The sequence below is a fragment of the Triturus cristatus genome, chromosome 6, assembly GCF_964204655.1.
Source record: "Triturus cristatus chromosome 6, aTriCri1.1, whole genome shotgun sequence".
NCBI classification, from domain to species: Eukaryota; Metazoa; Chordata; class Amphibia; order Caudata; family Salamandridae; genus Triturus; species Triturus cristatus.
In genome coordinates this window covers 1522372986-1522393749 of record NC_140589.1, presented here as the reverse complement: position 1 = coordinate 1522393749, position 20764 = coordinate 1522372986, and the positions used below count along the sequence as shown (strand labels likewise).

Below are 20764 nucleotides of genomic sequence, written 5' to 3'. Positions count from 1 at the left end.
TGGTCTGGGCGCTGAAGAAGCTAAGACCCTACTTGTTTGGGTCTCACTTCCGGGTTCAGACCGACCACAGGCCCCTCAGATGGTTGATGCAAATGAGGGGTGAGAACCCAAAACTGTTGAGGTGGTCCATCTCCCTACAGGGTATGGACTTTACGGTGGAGCATCGCCCTGGCACAGATCACGCCAATGCTGACGGTCTGTCCAGGTTTTTCCGCCTTAGTGATGAAGAACTCCCTGGGGTAGGGTAGTTCTCCCCACTTTTCAGCTGGAGGGGACACGTGTTAGACCTGGCACCATTGGCGTGGGTCACCCTTCCATTTCTGTCTGTGCCTCAATGTGTTTTTGTGTTGGTGTTAGCTGCTCAGGGCACTGTGCCACTGCCATCCAGTGCCACAGTGCAAGTGCTCCCTATGGTAAAATGTATTATGTGAATTGACTTCCACGTTTGGTTTATTTGGTTTACTATCAGTCCCTAGTAGAGTGCACCAGGGGTGCCAAGGGCTCGTATATCCAAATGCTGCTAGTGGGCTTGCAGCACTGGTTGTGCCACCCACCGAAGCAGCGGGGTAAAATGTGTCTAGGGTCTGCCACTGCAGAACCTGCGCGCGGTCTGGTACCGTCGCGCTGACTGAGCAAGTGTCCCCACTTACCAGTCCCTAAACCTTCCCTTAACTACATGTTAGTCACCCCTCTGGTAGGCCTAAGCGCAGGGTGCATTGTAGGTATAAGGTAGGACATGCCCTGATGTGTGTGGCATGTCTTAGTAGTGAATTACAGCCATTTTCGTTTTTCACTATTGAAGGCTACCTGCTCTCCATACGCCAGAATGGGCTGCTGGGATCGCTACACGCTGTGACCCCAGTGGACTCAGAGAGCATGGTAGAACGTCATGTTTAGTATGCCTGAACTCGGGATAATAAAATACATCTTTTAGTAAAGGTTATTTTAATATCCTGGGTTTGCAAATGCTACTTTTAGAAAGTTAGCCTTTGCGTGCCTGACCATCTCAGTCCGCCTCTGCTGTGTGTGTGTGTTCTGCCTAGCAACAGTACAGGAGCAGGGCTGGGGGGATTCCAGGAGACAGGTTGGCTGCCAGGTGGTGGGTAGAGAGATTACACCAGGATGGGTGGGAGGAGTGCACCCTGACTCTTGAATAGACCTGTGCTCTGCCACCACAAAGCCGGCGCCGCCCCCTGTGGAGCGGCTGATGTCTCTGCCCTGCTGCTGAAAGGAACAAGCCGAGTCACCACAACAGAGTGCTCCAAAACTGGACTGAGCCAGGCCCAGGCCCCCTGGCGCTAAAGAACAAAAGAATCCCTGTATAAAAGTAGGAGCCTGGCTCCTAAGAGATCAGATCCAGATTGAACCACGAAGGAACTCTGCCCGACTAGAAGGACCTGGAAGAAGCTGAAGGAGGAGTAACTTTCCCTGACCTGAGGGACTGGCCTGCAGTAGGTGCCTTGCTGAGGAAGGAGAGGAAAAAGACTGAAAGAGACTTTTGCACTTTGTTCTTCAACTATCTCCAAGGGCTTGGAAGAAGAGCTTGCCCCCTGAACTGAACCCCAGGACCAGTGGGTTCACCGTGTCTCCGCTCGTCTGAGAATTCGAGCCGTGTGCTTTCTCCCGCCGGAGTGCCCTGCGCACCTTCGCATCCCTCCTAGGGCCGTGACACCCAGAAGCCTGGCCGCCTCCACTCGCCGAGAGCCCCGCTCTACCTGAGTCGCTCTGGACCCATCGAGTCTGGCCGTCCCGCTTCCCTGTCACCTGCCTGCTACTGGAGCGCGCTTGGTGCCCTCTCGCCCTCCCGCCGGATTTCTAGTGGGGAAGTGAAATCCAGCCTCGGACGGCCGCCCGTACGTCGTAACGTATCCGGCCGCCCCGCTTCACCTCCCAGCCTGAGTCTGACCGTGCCGCCCTCCGCAGTGACCTCCCGCACAGTCCGTGTCGGAGGCCCTGGGCCGCACCTGTCTACCGAGAGCCGCCCGCTGAATTCTTGATCCGGAAGACCCACGAGGTGCAGAACCTGCATCTCCCCCGAAGACTCGTCCAAGCACATCGCACGTTCCCAGGTACAGTTAACTCTCTATCGGACTAGGGGTCCGCAACGTTCTCATTTCCCCGTATCACTGTACCCCGGGTGCACTGCGCATCATCGTGACTGGACCGACTCAACCGAGCCCTGTGAAGCGCTCGTGATCGAATAAGTTACCAAAGAAAAGAACAGTGCCTAATTATCATCTTGTGGCTTCCATTTCGCAACCGTTATTGATGGTCTTGTACATGCCTGCGTAACCAAGAATCTTTTATATAAAGCATCCGTATTTTTGATACAACTTACGCCTGGTGTCCATTTGTGGGGGATCGTTGTGGTTTACTGTGTGTGATCATAAATGCTTAACTGACTAGCGCCCTGAAGTTTAGCCCTGACTGCTCGCGCCACACTACCTATAGGGTGAGCAGGGGTTGTTCTGAAGGGGTAATTCTCTCGCCCTGAATAGAAGAAGGGACCACTGCTTGTCACAAGTACCTACCTGTGCCAACCAGGGGTTCCCCATTCTAACAGGGTGCCTGTGAGAAAGAGCCCAGGCCCAATCACACAACTTCCAGAACAGGAAGAAATGAACATGGCCATTTTCTATTGGCCTTCAAGCCGTCACTGCGAGGGCCAAGAGTCGGATTGGGACCTGATATAGGCCCGGGCACCCAATAAATTAGTGGCCCACATTTGCGAATTTCAACCTTTTGAGAAGCATTGACTTTTTAGTATGAGGGGGTTAATTTTATGAGACTGTTATGGTAAAGAAAGCCTTCTATTGCTTATGTGGCCAGTGACATTGGTGAGGACTGAAAAGTCCAATATTCCACTGAAACTCTCTCACTCTTCTCCTGACGCTCATCTTGAGGTGCATGAATCACCCGTATCCCATGCTCCCCTTCATATCTCTAATGGCCATTATCCATATACAACCTGATGAAGGCAACAGATGATGAGCCAAAACGTTGTGTACAAGTTGATAATTGTTGAAAAAGTGTCTGGAAAGGAGAGGGAACTGCTGGATCAAATTCAAATTGCTTGGTGTTTTTGTCTCCCCTTATCAGGACTTATTCAGTAGATATGTGTGATTGAGAAGAGGTGTCTGGAATAGTATTTTACTTATTTAAATATTTTCATAGATATGCTGTGTACTAAATGGCATTTGATAGAAAAAGATTATGAAAATGTAAATAGCCAATAACTATTTAAAATTTGAATGGAATGTATTTGTTATTATAGGGCAATAAAGATGCAGTGATATCAATGATTCTCTTCCATTTAATAATGGGGGAAAGGTAGATATTTATATAGCTGAAATTGTGGGCAAGAAATCATCGGTTGCGAAGTAATGATCAGAGTGTTATCACTATTGAAATACGATTTGAAGAAGAGTGACTAGATACTCTCTAGATCATAGGTCTTCAAACTGTGGGGCGCGCCCCCCTGGGGGGGGTGCGCAGCACACCTTCAGGAAGGGCGCGCACTTCACCCCACCACTTCACCTTCTATTGTTGCTTCCAGGCGCGAGTCGTGCCTCTCAGCCCGGGCTGCTGGGGAATCGGCTGAGAGTGTCTGGAGTCACAGGTCTTTAAAGGCCAGAGGCGCAACAGTTTCGGGGGGGGGGGGACTAATTCTTCCAGCAATAGGAAGAGTGGAGATGCAGGGGCTCTAAGAAGGGGTGAAAAAACAACGAAGGCTCGTTAACGCGTAAATGGTCTTTTAAAGACCTGTGAAGTACTCGGGTGCGGCTGGCAGCTCCAAAACTGTCTGTGTGTGTGCCCAGGAAGCTGACTTAACCCATGCTGACACACACAACAGGGGGAGGGGGTGAGGGCGCTGAAGCCCTTTGAGCCCAATGGGCGTTGCACACCTGCCTGATGTGAAGGCATTTGTATCCCCCAGGTCTTAGTCAAAAGCCCCTTTTTTGGGCGGCACCCTTATCAGGTCAAAATACACCACTGGGCCCAGCTGCTACCTGATCCCTCTGGTCTTCGCAACTGCAACTTGTCAAAAGAGTATGCCTTTGTTCCGGATTTCTCTTATCTCTGATCCACACTTTGGGGACCCTCCTGCACCCATAGGGTGTGTCTGAACTGCGACCCTTTGCAAGTCAAAACTGGTCAGACAGGAGTCCTGTATGTTTTTTAAGGCCTTTGACATGGCTGCCGCCACCGATTCAGATACAGTCAATTCTCACATGATGATAAAATCCACGTCCATAACATATCTGACTGTTGTGCCCTGCCCCGCATACCCATGCTCCTCAGCCATGTCTGCGTGGAGATGAGTGACAAAGGGGGACTACGGACTATCAGTATTCAGCAATGCAATCATACCCCACGGCCCTAGCTGCTGTTGAAACATGCAGGGAGGGCAGAGATTGAAATGGGACAGCTCACAGGGGAGACTGCCCACTGGAGCTCTCCTCGATCCATGTGACGTCTATAACCGGAAGCGTGGCCTTCTGCTGCAGCGTGCTGAGGCAGTGGCGCCTGGCACCTGTCGCAGCATCACTGTAGCAAACCACAGTTGCACCCACACAGGCACCACGTCAAAGCGGGTGTTGCACACTGCCCAGAATGAGATGCCAACAAATGTTATTCCAGAATCAAAGATACTTCTTTTACTGATATCTTGTTTAGGGCCAAGGATGTGGCACAACAGCCAGAGCTGATGACTGAAGAGCTGGGAAACCAGGTTCAATTCTTGATGTCTGCTCAACATCCTGTGATTCTGGGCAAATCACTTAATCTCCCTGTGCTTACAAAAAATGAATGTGTGCTTGTGTAATGTAAAAGATGCTCCTGTAAAGTGCTCCAATACCTTTGGGTCATGTTCGCGCTATATAAAACAGCAAAAAATATATTACAAAATTTTATGAGCACTCCTGTTTCCAGGCACTGCTCAAGACTAGAAGTGGAGCACAACCTAAGGATGGCAGAAGCAAGAATCCATCCAAACATTGTCTCTGTGGAGAAAAACATGCACTCCCACACCTGTGTTTTGGGAGTGTTTTTGCTAATCTATCCTAAATTTTGTGTTTTATGTGAAAAATAAAGCACCAATGTAATTTTTTGTGCTAATGTTTTTCTTGGAGACTTTTCATTTGAACTTTAGAATAAGCACATGCACTACAAAAACTTCAGTTTACTAAACACTTTTACTTTATTTAATATTATTTGCTCTATACCACCTGGGCTCTGCAGGAGAGAATGGCCATCAATGATTCAGAATTCCAGCTTCCAGAACTTTTTTGTCAGGTGGTGGTGGCAGTGGGAGGGGGGGTTCGAATTGTAAAAAGGTTTAGATGGGGAGGCTCGACCGACAAAAGTTTGAAAACCTCTGCTCTAGATGCAAATACATACCCAATTTTAATGTAAAAAGAGCAAAGACTCTTACCATGGACAAAAAGATAGAAAAGACAAACTCTGCTCATGGCCTTTGGAATTCAAGAGAAAGATTTTCATTGTGAGTGCTCTGTGGAAGAGACATCATGGACAAAAGTCTGGAAGTAGGCCCTCGCCATTAGCTCTGTAGTAGATGAGGCAAACCTCTAACACAAACAAAATGTCTTGTTTTATACACACACACTTTATATGTGTGTAGGGGCTCAGATTTTCTTTAAGGAGCTCTTGGTCGGAGCTGTTGAATGCAGGGCTGCTCAATACCAAGGCAACCAACCAAAATTTGCTTTCACCTTATCCCGCTTCCTTCCACCATCCTACTCTTCCTGTCTCTTTATTTCACTCTTGTAGGTTCATTTTCCTCTCATTTCTTCCTTTGTCAGTAGTTTCCTATGACTGTTTTCCCCTCATTTTCTGCCTTTCTCTCTATTACACTGGTCAAACTCTCATGTTAAAATGAGGGCTTGTGCCAACCGCTACCAACTACGATCTGCACAAATTAAGCACTGTAGTATTGATGTTGTGATAAAAAAACAGTGATGTGTTCAGTGAGGACAAATAAAGTGAGCTACAGACATTGGTGGAACAGAGTCAAAAGGCAGAGCATTGCTGAAAGAGGCAGAAAAGGAAAGGTGCATACAATTTGAGTTGTTACATAGTGCATTCCATTGAATTTTCTGCCATTCTGTAGCACTCTACTCAACAGGTGTTTTTAATACAACAATCCATTTTTCTAAGAAAGAGGAATAGTTGGGTTGGAACTATCCAGATTGAAGGCTGCAGGTTAGATAAATGCCTACTGGAATTATGTGATTTTGTAGCTGCAGCATTTTTTCCATATAGATTTGTCGCATTTGCCACATAATCCATCATCTGCCACATAATCTGCAGTTTTAACAAAAAAAGTTTGTTCCCAGCTCAAATGGTTAAAAATGTATCCAAGCCGCATATGCACGTTTGACTGCGCAGTAGAAGGCCCTTTGCAAAACTGGACTGGTCACCTTTCTTTTGCTTATTTTTATATTTGAGTGTTAAACTGGTGCTAATGATGTGCAACCAATGCCCAGACACCACTAACAAGTGTAAAATTGAGAAAATATTGAAGTAATAATATAATTAAATTTGCAGCATTACACTGCATAATTTTCCTTTTCTTGCAGTATAATTCACGCAACCCTGCTACATAACTTTGCCCTCTAATGCTGCATAATTCCAGTGGCTCTGGTTATATCAATATACCCCAGCAGGCAGCAGTTAATGACTGTACTGTCTGAACACATAAACTACAGGCGTAAACATTTTCAGTTTCGCTGGTTTTGATTGAAAGGGCTTTATTTTTTTCCAAGGAAGGTGTACTTGATCAAACATTTGGTCTCTCAGAAAAACCATAACAGTTTCTGTGGTGGCCCTCCTTTGACTGAGGTAATTTAAAAGCTGCACTGCGGTGGCACTAGGGCCCAGGAAACTCGATGCCAAGGGCATCTGCTGACAAAGCCTCTAAATTAAGTGCCACATCTGAAAGAGACAGGTAAGGCGGGGGTTGGTTTCTGGGTGAATTCTGAGTTTGTGATTGGAGGTTGGTAGAGCAGTGAGGATGCCTTGCCTGGCCAGCATGAATTGGAGTCAGGCCAGCAATCCACTGCGAGGAGGGAGGGAGCAACACCCTTGTTATTGCCCCCATCACGTCCTGTTCCAAGGGGAGTGAAAACTCTGGCCCGCAGTAGCAGCATCTCCCGTGGTGAGGCCTCACTGTCATACCCTAATGCCAGTGCGGGCGCTCCCACCACCTGCTGTGACTACTGGGTTTGGCCCATTGTCATTCTATATGTGAGAATGGGCCGCAATAATCTGTGCTGGGCTGCACAGAGGCTGCAGCAGCCTCTTGAATTCGGATCAGGAGAGCCAGCCCGAACACTGATGGGGGGAAAAAATCGTCTCGCATCAAGCTTCGGGCACTGGGCCTCAGGTACCGGCCGAATGCCCGCCTTGCCAATCCGACGCCCAAGGCTCATGTTTGGGCGGGCCTGGCTCATGTTTGGGTGGGCCTGGCCCACCCGGCGCACCCGCTAGAGGCAGGCCTGTGTGGAAGGCTTGTTTTGGGGACTATATTAGATCTGTCGTGATCTTGTGTGTGCGTGTTGCGGGGGGCAGGGGGGTAAGTGTGAGTAGCAGAAAAATATCTGGTGGTCGGGTTGTCTGAGAAAATTTACATTCTACAAGACTGCACTTATCTTTGGTAAAAGGAGATGTAAAACCAGGGGAGGGCCCGATGATACCGAGCATCATCAGAGTTGTCAGGTAACGTACCACAGTGTCGCGGTGAGAAGAATATCTTCTGACATAAATATCCTTCACAAAAATATTTCCCCATTACAATGAATAACAGAAAGTCTACGCACAGTGGGAGGCTATTTTTGTAAACTACGTGTAGTCCATGGTATCTATGACAGACAATATTTCAGTCCACAATATTCTGATATTCAACCCTAGAATTGCTTTTTTTCTGCTAGAGAAAGGGTGCAGTAAATAGTCCACTTTTTGTGTTCTGCGCCCATCTTCCTTTCCAGCTGATAAAATCTGCCAAAGCCATCTTCATTAGTTACTGCTGGATGCACAATTTACTCTTGCATCGCCTGGTATTAAGGTTGCATCTCCCAGTAACTATAGAGAATGTATTTAATACTGAGGGTCGGGAAAAGTATATGGTAAACCAATTACTGTACATTTTTCTGCCCTTCTTCTTTACCACTCAGTTTGTTGTAAAGATCCAGTTAATAGTTCTCCGTTGATATAACCCCCTCGTTTTAAACTTGCCGGATATGCTCCAGAAATTAGAAAAATGCCTGAAAATTAGGGCATGACACTATTTTCAATTTCAGAGCCTTGTAATCATTTACATCTGACACCAGGTGGTGTGTCGATTTTGCTGCATACCTCCTATTTGTTTCCGAAAGGGCGTCTGGTATCTCTGACTTCGCTCTGCTGCAGAAGAGTTTTGTGTTAATAATCTTTTAAACAATGATTCATCCATCTGTACATTCAGTCATTCTTTTAAGCCCTTTAGTAACTTTAATCCCTGTATCTTTGCCTTATTATCTCTTTGATTCAGTTCCTAAAATTCCCAAAAGTTTTTTTAGTCTTTTTAAAAAAACACGTTTGCACAAACTTTCAATCTTTTTGTAGTTGTTACAAATTGTATGAAGTTGTTGGTGTGTTTTGATTCTAATAAAATTATCAGCCCTAAATGGGTTTCAAAATGGGGTTCACAATTACATTTTTCCTTGTACCCTTTTCAGTTGGCGGTAAGCATACTCCATCGCAACAGAGTGTGCTTACTGCCACCATAATGGTCTTCCCTCCAAATTTAGATCCCAGCAGACCTTTTGGTTTCACGGCGGAGACTACTCCCTCGCCACCGTGAATAAACCCATCCAACGAGCCTGTGGAATAAAGGCCGTCAATCAATCATTTGTAGATCGCACTACTCACCCGTGAGGGTCTCAAGGTGCTGGGGCAGGGGGTGGGGGGGAGGGGTACTGCTACTGCTCAAACAGCCAGGTCTTGAGGAGTCTCCCGAAGGTCAGTAGGTCCTGTGACTGCCGCAGGTGGATGGGGAGGGTGTTCCAGGTCTTGGTGGCGAGGTGGGAGAGTGATCTGCTGCAGGCGGTCGTTCTGCCGATGCGTGGAACGGTGGCGAGGGCGAGGTCGGCAGAGCGGAGCTGGCGGTTCGGGGTGTAGAAGGTGAGTCGGTTGTTGAGGTATGCTGGTCCGGTGTTGTGGAGTACCTTGTGAGTGTGGGTGAGGAGCTTGAAGATGATCCTCTTGTTGACGGGGAGCCAGTGCAGGTCTCTCAGGTGGGCTGTGATGTGGCTGTGGCGGGGGACGTCGAGGATGAGGCATGCAGAGGCGTTCTGTATGCGTTGGAGTCATTTCTGGAGTTTGGCCGTGGTTCCCGCGTAGAGGGCATTGTCGTAGTCCAGTCTGCTGCTGGCGAGGGCCTGAGTGACTGTTTTTCTGGTTCCGGTGGGGATCCATCTGTAGATCTTGCGGAGCATGCGGAGGGTGTTGAAGGATGAGATGACGTTGACTTGCTGGGTCATTGATAGCGATGAATCTAGGATGAACCCCAGGTTGCGTACGTGGTCGGTGGGTGTCGGTGCAACTCCCAGGGTGGTCGGCCACCAGGAGTCATCCCTGGCGGAGGGGGTGGAGCCGAGGATGAGGACCTCCGTCTTGTCTGAGTTCAGTTTCAGGCGGCTGTTCTTCATCCAATGGGCCACGGCCTTCTTTCCTTCGTGGAGGTTGGTTTTGGTAGTGGTGGGGGCCTTGCTGAGAGAGAGGATCAGCTTGGTGTCGTCGGCATATTGGATGATGTTAAGGTCGTGCGATCGGACGATGTCGGGGAGCGGTGCCATGTAGACATTGAAGAGTGTCGGGCTGAGGGATGATACTTGGGGAACATCGCAGATGATCTCGGTGACTTCCGATCGGAACGGGGGGAGGCGGACACTCTGGGTTCTGTCGGTGAGGAAGGAGGTGGTCCAGTCCAGGGCTTTGTTGCGGATCCCTGCGTTGTGGAGGCGTGTGCGCACGGTGTGGTGGCAGACGATGTCGAAGGTGGCCGAAAGGTCCAGGAGGATGAGGGCTGCGGTTTCGTCGTTGTCCAGCATGGTCCTGATGTCGTCGGTGGTGGCAATTAGGGCAGTTTTGGTGCCGTCAGAGTCAGGCCTCTAATTTAGCCCACTTATTTTAGATCGCCAATTTAAAGGTCAGTGTTCACTGCCCGTCACCTCCAGGAAAACCCTGGCAGTAAGGCGTAGTGAAAACTGCTAAATGCTACCCTTACCATGGGAGCGGACTCCAATTGCATTTGTAAAAGTATTTACTTACACAAGATTTTCAGGCGAGTAAATCTACAAGCATGGTAGGGTGTGCGAATGGTTTAACATTACCTAATTTGCGACCAAGGGTGCCCTGGGGCCTAAGGCCCCCTAAGGCACCCGAATAAAAAGATGTGTGCATGTAAAGCACTCACATGCCCTAGGGGCATGTGTGCGCTTCATGGTATTTTGAAAAATGCATTTTTTGTGAATTTTCAAAAATTGCACATGGTTACCATCAGCTTGGAGTCGATGGTAATAGCATTTCCTAAATGCACAATTTGCATTTAGAAAATGCTTGCTACATGTGCTTAGAGAAACACAAATTACGATTCCCTCTTTGTAGTGGCACATTTAGGTAATCTCTAATGACTCATGTGGCCCCAAGCCTTGCTTGCTAAAGATAAGTACCTTCAAGGTGATGCAATAACGATCTGTGTTTAAATTACTTTCAATGTGACAGGTTCATAAACTGTAGCATAAAAAATGTACATTAATATCATACAGTTTGCCTGATAACCAGCAATCACTTGTCCAACTAAAGCAGTACCTTAGTACAAAATACCTCTACGAAAGGTCAAGGAAGTCTGCACAAGGTGAGGCTGCTTTTTTGCTCCTCTTGTATGCCAATATAGGAATTCATAAATCTTAAGGAATGACTCAAGAAAATAATATTCAATTGCAAAATCTATATCCTTAAACATGATCTGGGCTAGAATACTTCTCTGAGTTTAGTTCAATCTTTTGTAGACTTTCAACCTACGGTCTGCAAAGATTCTGACATTCTGACAACAGAGTCCCTGCTACAGCAATTATATTTCTCCATTGCCCAGCAAGGATGCTTTAGACCACTATAAACTTGTACGCAAAGCACTCAAGATGACCATCACTATTGGAAAGTCTCATGACAGCCCTGTGTCTCCACAGGGCATGTAGTCCTTCTTGTTTTCACTCATGTGTTTAGCGCAGAGAATCATTCAGAAACTTTTGTTTTATTGAATTCAAGCCATGTTTAAATAGAAGTTATGTTATGTTATGTTATAACAATTTATATAGCGCAACAGCTGCCCCAGCAAAGGGGCGTCCCGGCGCTCCTGACAAGGACTAAGCCCTCAAGACACCTTCCAACACAGATTAGACTTTGGGGAAGTGTTAGAAAAACACTCCCACACCGGAAGGGTGGTGGTGTTCTCCCAGACATACACTGTGGTAGCTTGGCTCGAGTGGTCAGGGGTCAAGCACCGTGCTAAGCATACGTCATACCCACACAATAACCATGCGTGCATCCGTTCCAAAAACGACACTACACCTTAAAAATTATACTGAAAATATATCTCTTTATCTTCTTTTCTCTTAGTTGCTGATTAAATAAATAATAATACAATCACAGTACACAAGGCTTTTCCTGTGGAAGGGTAAGTCAGATAAATAATACTTCAACGATTCAATAAATAAGGTCGATCATAAATAATCAAGGCATAAATATAAGTGCATTACATAAAAGGCAATTAAATATTATGGGGCAATAAATACTGCGAGACAATAAATACTGTGCGACAATAAATACTGTGAAACAATAAATACTGTGAGGCAATAAATAGGATGAATACAATAAATACAGTGCTCTCAATAAATAATAAAAGCCAACAGTGACACTTGAAAATCAGTTCACATTCCTGAGGTACTATGGGATGATTTGGCCCAATCCCAGCTTGTAGAGTTTTGGATGACCTGCGGGGTGTACTACCTGGCTTGGACAAGGCTGAGGCCTAAACTGAGGTAGATCAAGGGGGAATCTAGAGTTCTGGCTCTCCCCCACTACACAACCCCTCTGTATTAGTCTCAGCTCACCCCTGGCACTATCAAGCTGGTTCCAGCACCTCTCTAGCCCCTAGGATGGTCTCTTAGGGCTCCACAGGGCCTTAGGCGCCCTCTATTCCACTTACTGCCCTTTTTATGAAGCTCCGATGCCGCTGGAGTCGTGTCGACGCCGTGAGGCGGCTCCGGTTCGATGTCGGCGGCCTCGGCGCAATGACAGTTCTTGACGACGCCGGTAGGCGGTTCCGGTTCGATGTCGGCGGCCTCGGCTCGATGTCGACCTCCGGTTCGATGACGTCGGGCAGTCTTGGCTTGATGTCGGCTTCGGGCGGCTCCGGTTCGATGTCGGCGGCCTCGGCTCGATGTCGACCTCCGGTTCGATGACGTAGGGCAGTCTTGGCTCGATGTCGACTTCGGGCGGCTCCGGTTCGATGTCGGCGGCCTCGGCTCGATGTCGACCTCCGGTTCGATGACGTCGGGCAATCTTGGCTCGATGTCGACTTCGGGCGGCTCCGGAGTGCGATCTCCACTCCCGACCTCCGGTGCTCCTTTCCTCGGGTTCCGGCGACTCCGGAGTGCGACCTCCACTCCCGACCTCCGGCACGCTTCACCTCGGTCTCCGGCGACTCCGGAGGGCGGACTTCACTCCCCCGTCGACGCCGCACACTCGACCTCGGGTGACTTCCTCCTCGAACTCTGGTACTCTCCACGACCTCCGTCGGCGCCCTCTCTCGACCTCTGGCGGCTCCGGGTACGACGTCTGCTTTCCAGTCAGCGCTGCTTCTCCACCTCGGGCTCCAGGTCTCCAGGCTTCTCGACGTCAGACTTCAAGAAGTTACCAGTAACCAGGTCAGGAACTTGCTGTTCTTTACTTTTAAGGCCTGTTCCTGCTGTCCAGGTCCTTAAGATGGTTTCTCTTGCTTTCTCCCACACAGGGCTCCAGGCTGGGCTCAGTCAGTAGGGACTAGTATCAAGGGTGGGTTTATGGACCCCACTCCAGGCACAAGTTTCCACCCCTGCTGCCTCACTCCTTCCTCCTTCAGGTTTCTGCTGCTCTCTCTTCACCAGTCAGGTGCCAACTGCCCACTCCAACTGTCAACTCTGACTTAGCTTCCCAACATTCTAAACCGCCTCCAACTGTCACAGGGTTCCCAGAATGTTGCAGAAGGTTCTAGTAGGTTCCAGTGATGTCACAGGTGACAATGGGTGGCCACCATTTTGTGCTCCAGGCCCTCAGACAGAAGTTCCAGGGGTAGATAAAATGGCTCCCTGAATCTGCATCAATACTAAAAAGTCTGGTGGTTCCCAAAAAGGAAAAATTCTAACAGGGTTTGAGGCAAAAGTGGGACAAAATAAATAATGATGAGGAGGGACCACCCAAAGGGCTGACAGGTCTAACAGGAAGAGATAGGTCTTAAGGGCCTTCCTGAAAGGCAGTTAATCCCTTAGATCACGAATAAATGCTGGGAGAAAATTCCACAACCTGGCTGCCTTATACCTGAAGTAGCAGCTAGGGCAGAGTGGCGGGCGGGGTGGGGGCAAAGGGGGTGAGAAAGGAAGAAGAAAAAAAAGAACTTACCTTCCGCCTGCAGCTCGCCGTACGGCCGGTCTTCCGCTCCTCTCGTGGCTCCACTGCAGGGAGAGGCTCCCAGCCTCCCCTGCGGCCAATCCTGAAGCTGCTCTCATAAATGAGAGCAGCTTCAGGACTGGCCTGAGTACCGATGATTTGCGCTCCCAGGGAGACTGGGAGCCTATGCCTACTGTCTCCAACCCAGCAACACAGCTGGGTTGAGGCAGCTCAGTGCGCATGTGGGTTTGGCTGGCCTGAGCCCCACCCCCAGGATGCAGCACGTAGACGTTGAAAAATACAACAATAATAAACTTGTTTTATTATTGTTGTATTTTTCAACTTTTATAGCTGCTGGCAGGTGGGCGACTCTCCTCCACCATAGCGGAGGCTGCTGCTAAATAGATTGACACTTGTAAAGTGATATACTACTCTGTTGAATATTTCAATCACATTATCCTGTTTCTGTCTCCCTTCTTTGATGTCTACTTTTAATAGTTTGTGGAAACTTTCAAAATTATGAGTAGGCGTTGACTACTCTGATATTTCAAAAACACACTTACAAAGGTGAATATGCCAAATATATTTGAATACATTGTTATTTAAATATATCCCCCTTTGTTATTTAATTTTATTTGTGATATAAGGTCTTGTTTCTGGAAATCAGCACGGGGGCCTCCATTAGTACTGGTGGCACCCGTTTCAACAGTCTTATTTGGCGCACCCCCTATGACCTCTTTCTCCACAAATCACCTCACTCCTACTATTCACCAGTGCCCCTCATCTCTCCATAGACCCTCTCTGACATGCACTTCATTTATTTTATAGCGCTACCCATAGTTCACTCACACTCAGTTTTGTGACCTGCATGGTACACAGTCTTAGCAGCAGGCACATTAACCCTCGGTGCTATTTTATGATGAGTCAAAACTGCCACTAGACAAAACTCAGATCTCTTTCAAGCAGGAGCATTAATCCTAGCGTTATCTCGACATTTTTATTGCTGCCTGAAAAGTGATGGACACACAAGGAACTCTGCAGCACGTGCTATTTAACCCATGAGTTATTTTTTAAACACACTGCCTCCTGAGATTAGTGCCAGGCGCAGCTGCACCAATTGCACCACCCTAAAGCCAGCCATGATCAGCACCATCTTCAGCACTTTGTGCATTGCACTTGTGAAAGCTGCACTTTACAATAACTCAATAACAATCTTGGGCTTATTTACAAGCCCCTTGCGCCATCCGTACGTCACTGTTTCCCATGTTAAAAATGACGCAAAAGAGGCGCAAGAGACTTGTAAATCTGCCCCCTGGTGTCCAAGAAAGAGCTGCAGTTCTAGTTCAGGTTAAAGTAAAGAAGAGGCCGGATGCTCCTCTTAGCTCCACACTGCATCAGATTCCGTGTTTCTTTGTCGACCGCCTCTTTAATCTGTTAGCTCCTCTACTTGTAAATCACATCATTTCTTCATCAAAAGGCCTATGGATTAGTGAAAGTAGGTCGGGGTTAATTGTGAGGTTGCCTTCTACTAGCCGTGGTTGTTAATTTGCAAGGAAAAGAGTGAAGGAAAGTTTGAGGTTCCATTTTTCAAGAGCTGAAAGAGAGGGCAGCTTCACACTAAAACAACAGCCAGAAACGGTGACGTATAACTAAACTGTGTAAGACCTGAAAGCTCCCAGGCACGTGTGCATGTTAGAGGGATTTAAATCGCCTTCGAGTTATCACCACAAATCTCCCTTTAAAGAGATTCTCTTGCTCGCTTCCTCTTTTCGCCATCCCACAATGCCTCTCTCTTGCTTTTCCTTTTGTGATTTTTTGATGTTGTTGAATTTTACTGTATTCTTAACAATTTAAGAAACAACATCCGGATTAGTAAAAGACCCCCCAGCCTGCCCCTTGTTCTTCCTTGTCCCTGCGAGGTGAAAGGGGCTCTGCATTCACAAATCAATGCACTTTGCCCTGGTTAGGAAAGTGCACTTGTGATGTGTGCCTGTTTTGGAAGTGTCTCTGAGTGTTTAGGCAGTGCTATCTGCATTCCATAGTCTGTTTTCATGATAGCTAATTGTTTCAGTAGCTGTTGTCAAAGAATGCCCAAGGTTGCCCGACAGACAGGAGATTAAAGTTACAAGTGGCAAGCGAGGAAAATGTAGCACTCTGGCTTGCCCCTTGCCTGTTATTCACCGGAAGTGTGTGTTTTGAAGATTTGTATTTTGTGGTTTGGCAATAGCCTAGGTTGCTTGCAGCTTATTTACAACTGTAAGCACATTTAAAATGAAAACTGGGTCGCCATATGCCATACCAGGTGCAGTACCAAAAAGTAAACTGCAATCACTTGCAGAAGTCTTCATATACTACTTTTAGTAAAGGAAAAATACACCCAAAGAAGTTATTTTACAAGATGCAAATGAATCATTAATAAATGCTTATATAAAGTATATTTTTTAATTGATTAAATATTATGGGGAAACAATTAAAAAATGTATGGTGTTAGATTGTCGAACCTTTGTGTTGAGATCTCTCTCTGACCTAAATGTGAAGTGTTGTGAATATCACGTCTGTGACATATTACGTGCACTCCCTATATTGATAGATGCATTAACAGTCTTTGCTGCTGTGGACTTTGTTTTGGTATGGGCTGGTGTTGTGATCCCCCATTTGTGTAAGAGTTGGTCTTATAGAGTGTGACTTTAATGTCTTTGCCAAGTGTTTGTTGCCTTCTGATTGTTATGCATCAGTACAGAGACACAGTATAGTTTGCATCTCTGCCTCATTTATATTTTCCTCTGTTATCTTACCTTGCTCTGTGGAGGTGTGCTTTTCTGTGGAACTGTTGCATATAATTATGCGATGAATTATGATCAGCTTGTTAACTTTGGCTATGTGGTTGTGCGTATGTAGCACATTTTGTTCTCTGTGTAATTGTCTTGCATTAGATGTTGGGTTTTAAAAGGAAGGAAGTGTGTTGTATCTTCTTGCTCCTGCTGTCCTTGTAGGTCTGTATTTGTCTGAAGTGGGCGTGTTATGCCCTGTATTAGCTATGATGAGTGTTCATGCTGTAAACTCGGATGCAATGGAATGGGGTCTAGGTGAATGTACTTGGTCCCATACGCTGTGGCCAGAGAGAACGGGATGCAGGCTCTTGGTGGGTCGCGTTAGTGGTAACTCCTGTGTCACCATCTGCTGTATGTTTTCTTATCCCCTATTTTTTGTTCATGGAGTATCAGGGGTGCTGGCTGTTTCACATGTTTGAGAAAGATGTAGGGACTTATGCTCTGTTACATATTGCACGTCACATATTATGAGATTCAGAAGTAATTTAGTGGCGTATCAGGAAGAAGCCAAGTGAAAATTTGAGCTGCTCTTGGCATCTTCCAGTAAACCATCATCTAAGATGCTGGGCTGGATTATCAACAGATTCCTGCGACCAAATCTTTGAAAATCCACCAAATTCACTTCAACAGAATCCGGAAAATACGTTTCATGGTGCAGCATAGCGATGATGAGAGGCAAAACCCTTTAATGCTATGACTGTGCTATTTTATAGAATATTTACCAGACTCTATTTCTGATATTTCTACACAAAATAAATACATTGTCTCACTTTGCAAGTAACTTACAGGTATGTCCTCTTGGTTTCCTAGGTTGCTCAGGATTTCCCATCATGTTTGGAAAGAAGAAGAAGAAGATAGAGATTTCTGGTCCTTCAAACTTCGAACACAGGGTTCATACTGGATTTGATCCCAGGGAGCAAAAGTTCACAGGACTTCCCCAACAATGGCAGAGTTTGCTGGCAGACACGGCCAACAGGCCCAAGCCCGTGGTGGACCCGTCGTGTATCACCCCGATACAACTTGCTCCTATGAAGGTATTGCCGTATCCTGTTTCCAAGCCCTTCCTCTTTTACTTTTAGATAGTAGTACACAATGATGAGAAGGATGTGTGTTTTAAATTCATATGTATCCAACACTGGTGCATTCCACAGTGATCTACTGTAAAATGGATTAGTCGCCTACATACATATTTATCTTTCCTAAGTTATGGAGTCTCGTTTTGAGTGATGCAGCACATGAAAATATTCAGTAATCATTAGATAAATGTTCTGGACCAATATTCCGCCTGAGAAAATATATGCAACGTTCCAAAGTTAACATTTCTGTACTTTGCAATCACCCACAGAAAACAATGTTGTGCCGTCTGTGAGCATTTACCCGAAAAAAGTTTAAAAGTCGGATTAGCATTTTCTATCCTTATAAATGCTCCACCTGTCATTTATGTGAGGAGCAGTGCTTTTAACCAACAAAAGCCAAAGGTGGTGAGAGAGTGGTCCCCTAAGCTCATCTGGTGCTCGACTTGCTCTACTTAACTTTTTTACTGTAATTATTGTGTTTATTATTGGTAAAAGCAGAGTATGTATGCGCACATTGATGAAGCATTCTCATTACAGGTGACTGATGCCGTCAAAACCCCACATGGTAGTGAAATGACAGAAGGTGGGAAACACAGGATAGGGAGCTAAGGATAAGGCATTGAGCCACACAACAGTGCTAAAACACCCCAGTCTAGGTTGTAAAGTCGAAGGTTTTGCAGGTAGTAGGAGGAAGATCTCTATTGGGTGACATGCAGCATGGTGTAAAACGTCAACGGAGAATATATTGTACCACATAATATTTGCCATGGAGCTGAAGCTGACGATGCATGGAGTAAAGAGGTTTCAGTGGGCTGACCATATTGCAATGCCATCCCTGCGAGAAGAGGTCTGGCTGAATTTGGACTACAGATGGACAAATCTGGATGGGAACTTGGGGAAGGGGAGGACTAGGTGTGTGAAGGACTGGCATCATCTGACTTTTAAAGAGGGCAGTAGGGTTGGTTGTGTTCCTTTGATCTACACTTCTGGCATATGGTAAAGTAATTTCTCTAAATAGCTTTTACAAAAACATATTTTCTAAAACATACAATGCACACATGGTTGCATATTGAACAGCCTTGCCAACCGAGTAAAGACCCTGTTCTCCCAAATGTTTTGTCTCTGATCCCCTGACTTGCAGTGAGAATCCACATACCACCACCCCACCCTTGTGTGACCATCTATCATGCCAAACGCTCGTCCTTTCACACACACATCATTTCTAAGCAACATATTTTAAACATATTAAAATTGCAGAAATGACTTTCTATGTTTGAATTACTTTTTTTTTCATATCCGTTTTTTAAATTGCAAAGATATGTGGTTACACATTTTAAAATCACAGGGGCTCGGAGAGAACATGCCATTCAGATGGTCAATGCAATAGTGTGGTATAGATAGGTCTCATCCTTTTTGTCTAAATTTACTTTGGCCTTGATCCACTGTTTTTCTGTCTTTAGGTGCATTTCACTCTTCACTTTGATGTCATGTAGTCTTGCATTTCCACAGTAAGGCACACTTAGTCACGGAGAGAGAAGAAAAAAAAACGTTTTGTGAATCAGGCACTGTGTGTTTATGTTTGTTTCTCTGTATCATGTGAGGGCGGTGGCCTCTGGGCTTCTGTAGCCTTTCACAGCGGCTGCAGCTCCTGGTTCCTTTGCCTTTCCTCCCTTTCACACTGAACGCATTGTTTGTCCTTTCCGGGTTTATCCTTTGCTCACTGCTTAGAGGAAGAAGGACAGGAGAATGTTTGCCGACAAGCTTGTATTTCAACATTTCCAATAGCTATGTGGGTTTGACTCAGAGAGGATCACTGCCCAAAAATGGGGTCCTGGCTCTCACAGGATGGACTGGAATGGAGAAAAAACACAGGTGAGAAGAACCAGGTCTTAAGTGAAGGCAGAAGATAGGAAGGTTTGAGTCGGTATGCAGGGGAAAGGAGAGTGAGTTCAAGTGTTCTGATTCAACGATAATGAAACATTTCCTAGCTTTTATGACAGGGTCGGTTCTATTCAGGACACAGATGTATAGATCCTGTATTTCACTTTGTCCATTTTTTCTTTGTAGACAATAAAAAAAATCTCAGTCTCACGCTTTAAACTCAAGTTCCCTAAGTGGTCCTGAACCGTGTACAGTGTGCACCAACCAAGCATCATTGATCACCAGGCACTAGTCATGCACCAACCAGACCAATTCAGCATGTAATCTTGCACGGGAAGAAAGATCACCTTAACCTGGAATTCCTCCTGTGCATCTGTAGTTGTTTCTGAAAAAATATCCTCTTGACTGGTGCTGAACGGGGAAGAAAGGCCCCTCGGCACCATTGATCTTGGCCCTTCCCTCCCCTGTGGGAAGCTCCTGGAGCCTCTTTTATTGAAGCACCCAGACAGTCACCTCCAACCACGTTGAGCCCACCACAAGCCTCTAGAGTTGCACACTTTGTTAGTTGTGTCTTGGCCATGGAGCATGTTTGAGTCAGATTTTCTGAGGTCCTTCACAAAAGGATCCTCAAAAAGCCAGCCGTGGGCAACCCAACATGTTCCTGAGTTAGCAGTTCCCACACCTTTGAGTCTACTCTTAAGAAAATGGACCTGCACCTCTGGCCGAAATGCTGCAGTTCGCTTTGCTGAAAGGTTAGATGGCCCTTTGCTTCCATCCATATAAAAGATTTGGGTTCACCTGGCCAATGCTTTTTGTGGCCACACTGGTAAGCTTCGTTTGGTAGGGGGCCCAACTAGTACAGAAATTTATTTTGGTATGATGTCCAAAATCTAGCAAACCCCTTCTTGGCTCCCTTATGAAATCACCCATAAATGGGTTTATCGTTGGTTTGATTTTCAAGGTTTTAGATATCTTTAGGTCCACTGAAGGCCTAAGACTCCTATAAAGAGGTTTTCTGAGTTGTGCCTGCACATATTAGGTCACTTTCAGGGCAGGTGTCCCCTGGAAGGCCTCAGATAGTGGAGATAATCAGGGTCACACTTCCTCTCCTCTTCAGGGTAAGTGGCCTGATCTTGGTCCGACTAAAGTTTCCTTTCTTCTTTCAGTTCTGACAGATGCTTCCTCTTCCTGGCTACCGTGCCCAGCCGTCAGTTTCTGCCCCTGTCATGTCCCTCTTCAAAGCCTGAAGACTCCTGCTCCTCAGAATTTTTA

The 20764-nt window shown here is 46.5% G+C and overlaps 1 protein-coding gene across 2 annotated transcripts in view; it reads left to right on the top strand.

Moving 5' to 3' along the window:
* PAK5 (p21 (RAC1) activated kinase 5) overlaps window positions 1-20764 on the top strand; it is a 795393-nt gene that overhangs the window by 338309 nt on the left and 436320 nt on the right. Inside the window, exons 1-2 of one of the 2 annotated variants that reach the window (XM_085612659.1) lie at window positions 16796-16846; window positions 17346-17569. In XM_085612659.1, coding sequence (XP_085468785.1) covers window positions 16834-16846; window positions 17346-17569 — 237 coding nt within the window. In that variant the 5' untranslated portion in view covers window positions 16796-16833. Of the gene's footprint in view, window positions 1-16795; window positions 16847-17345; window positions 17570-20764 lie in introns of those variants that run through there. The other variant, XM_085612660.1, reaches the window with a different exon arrangement.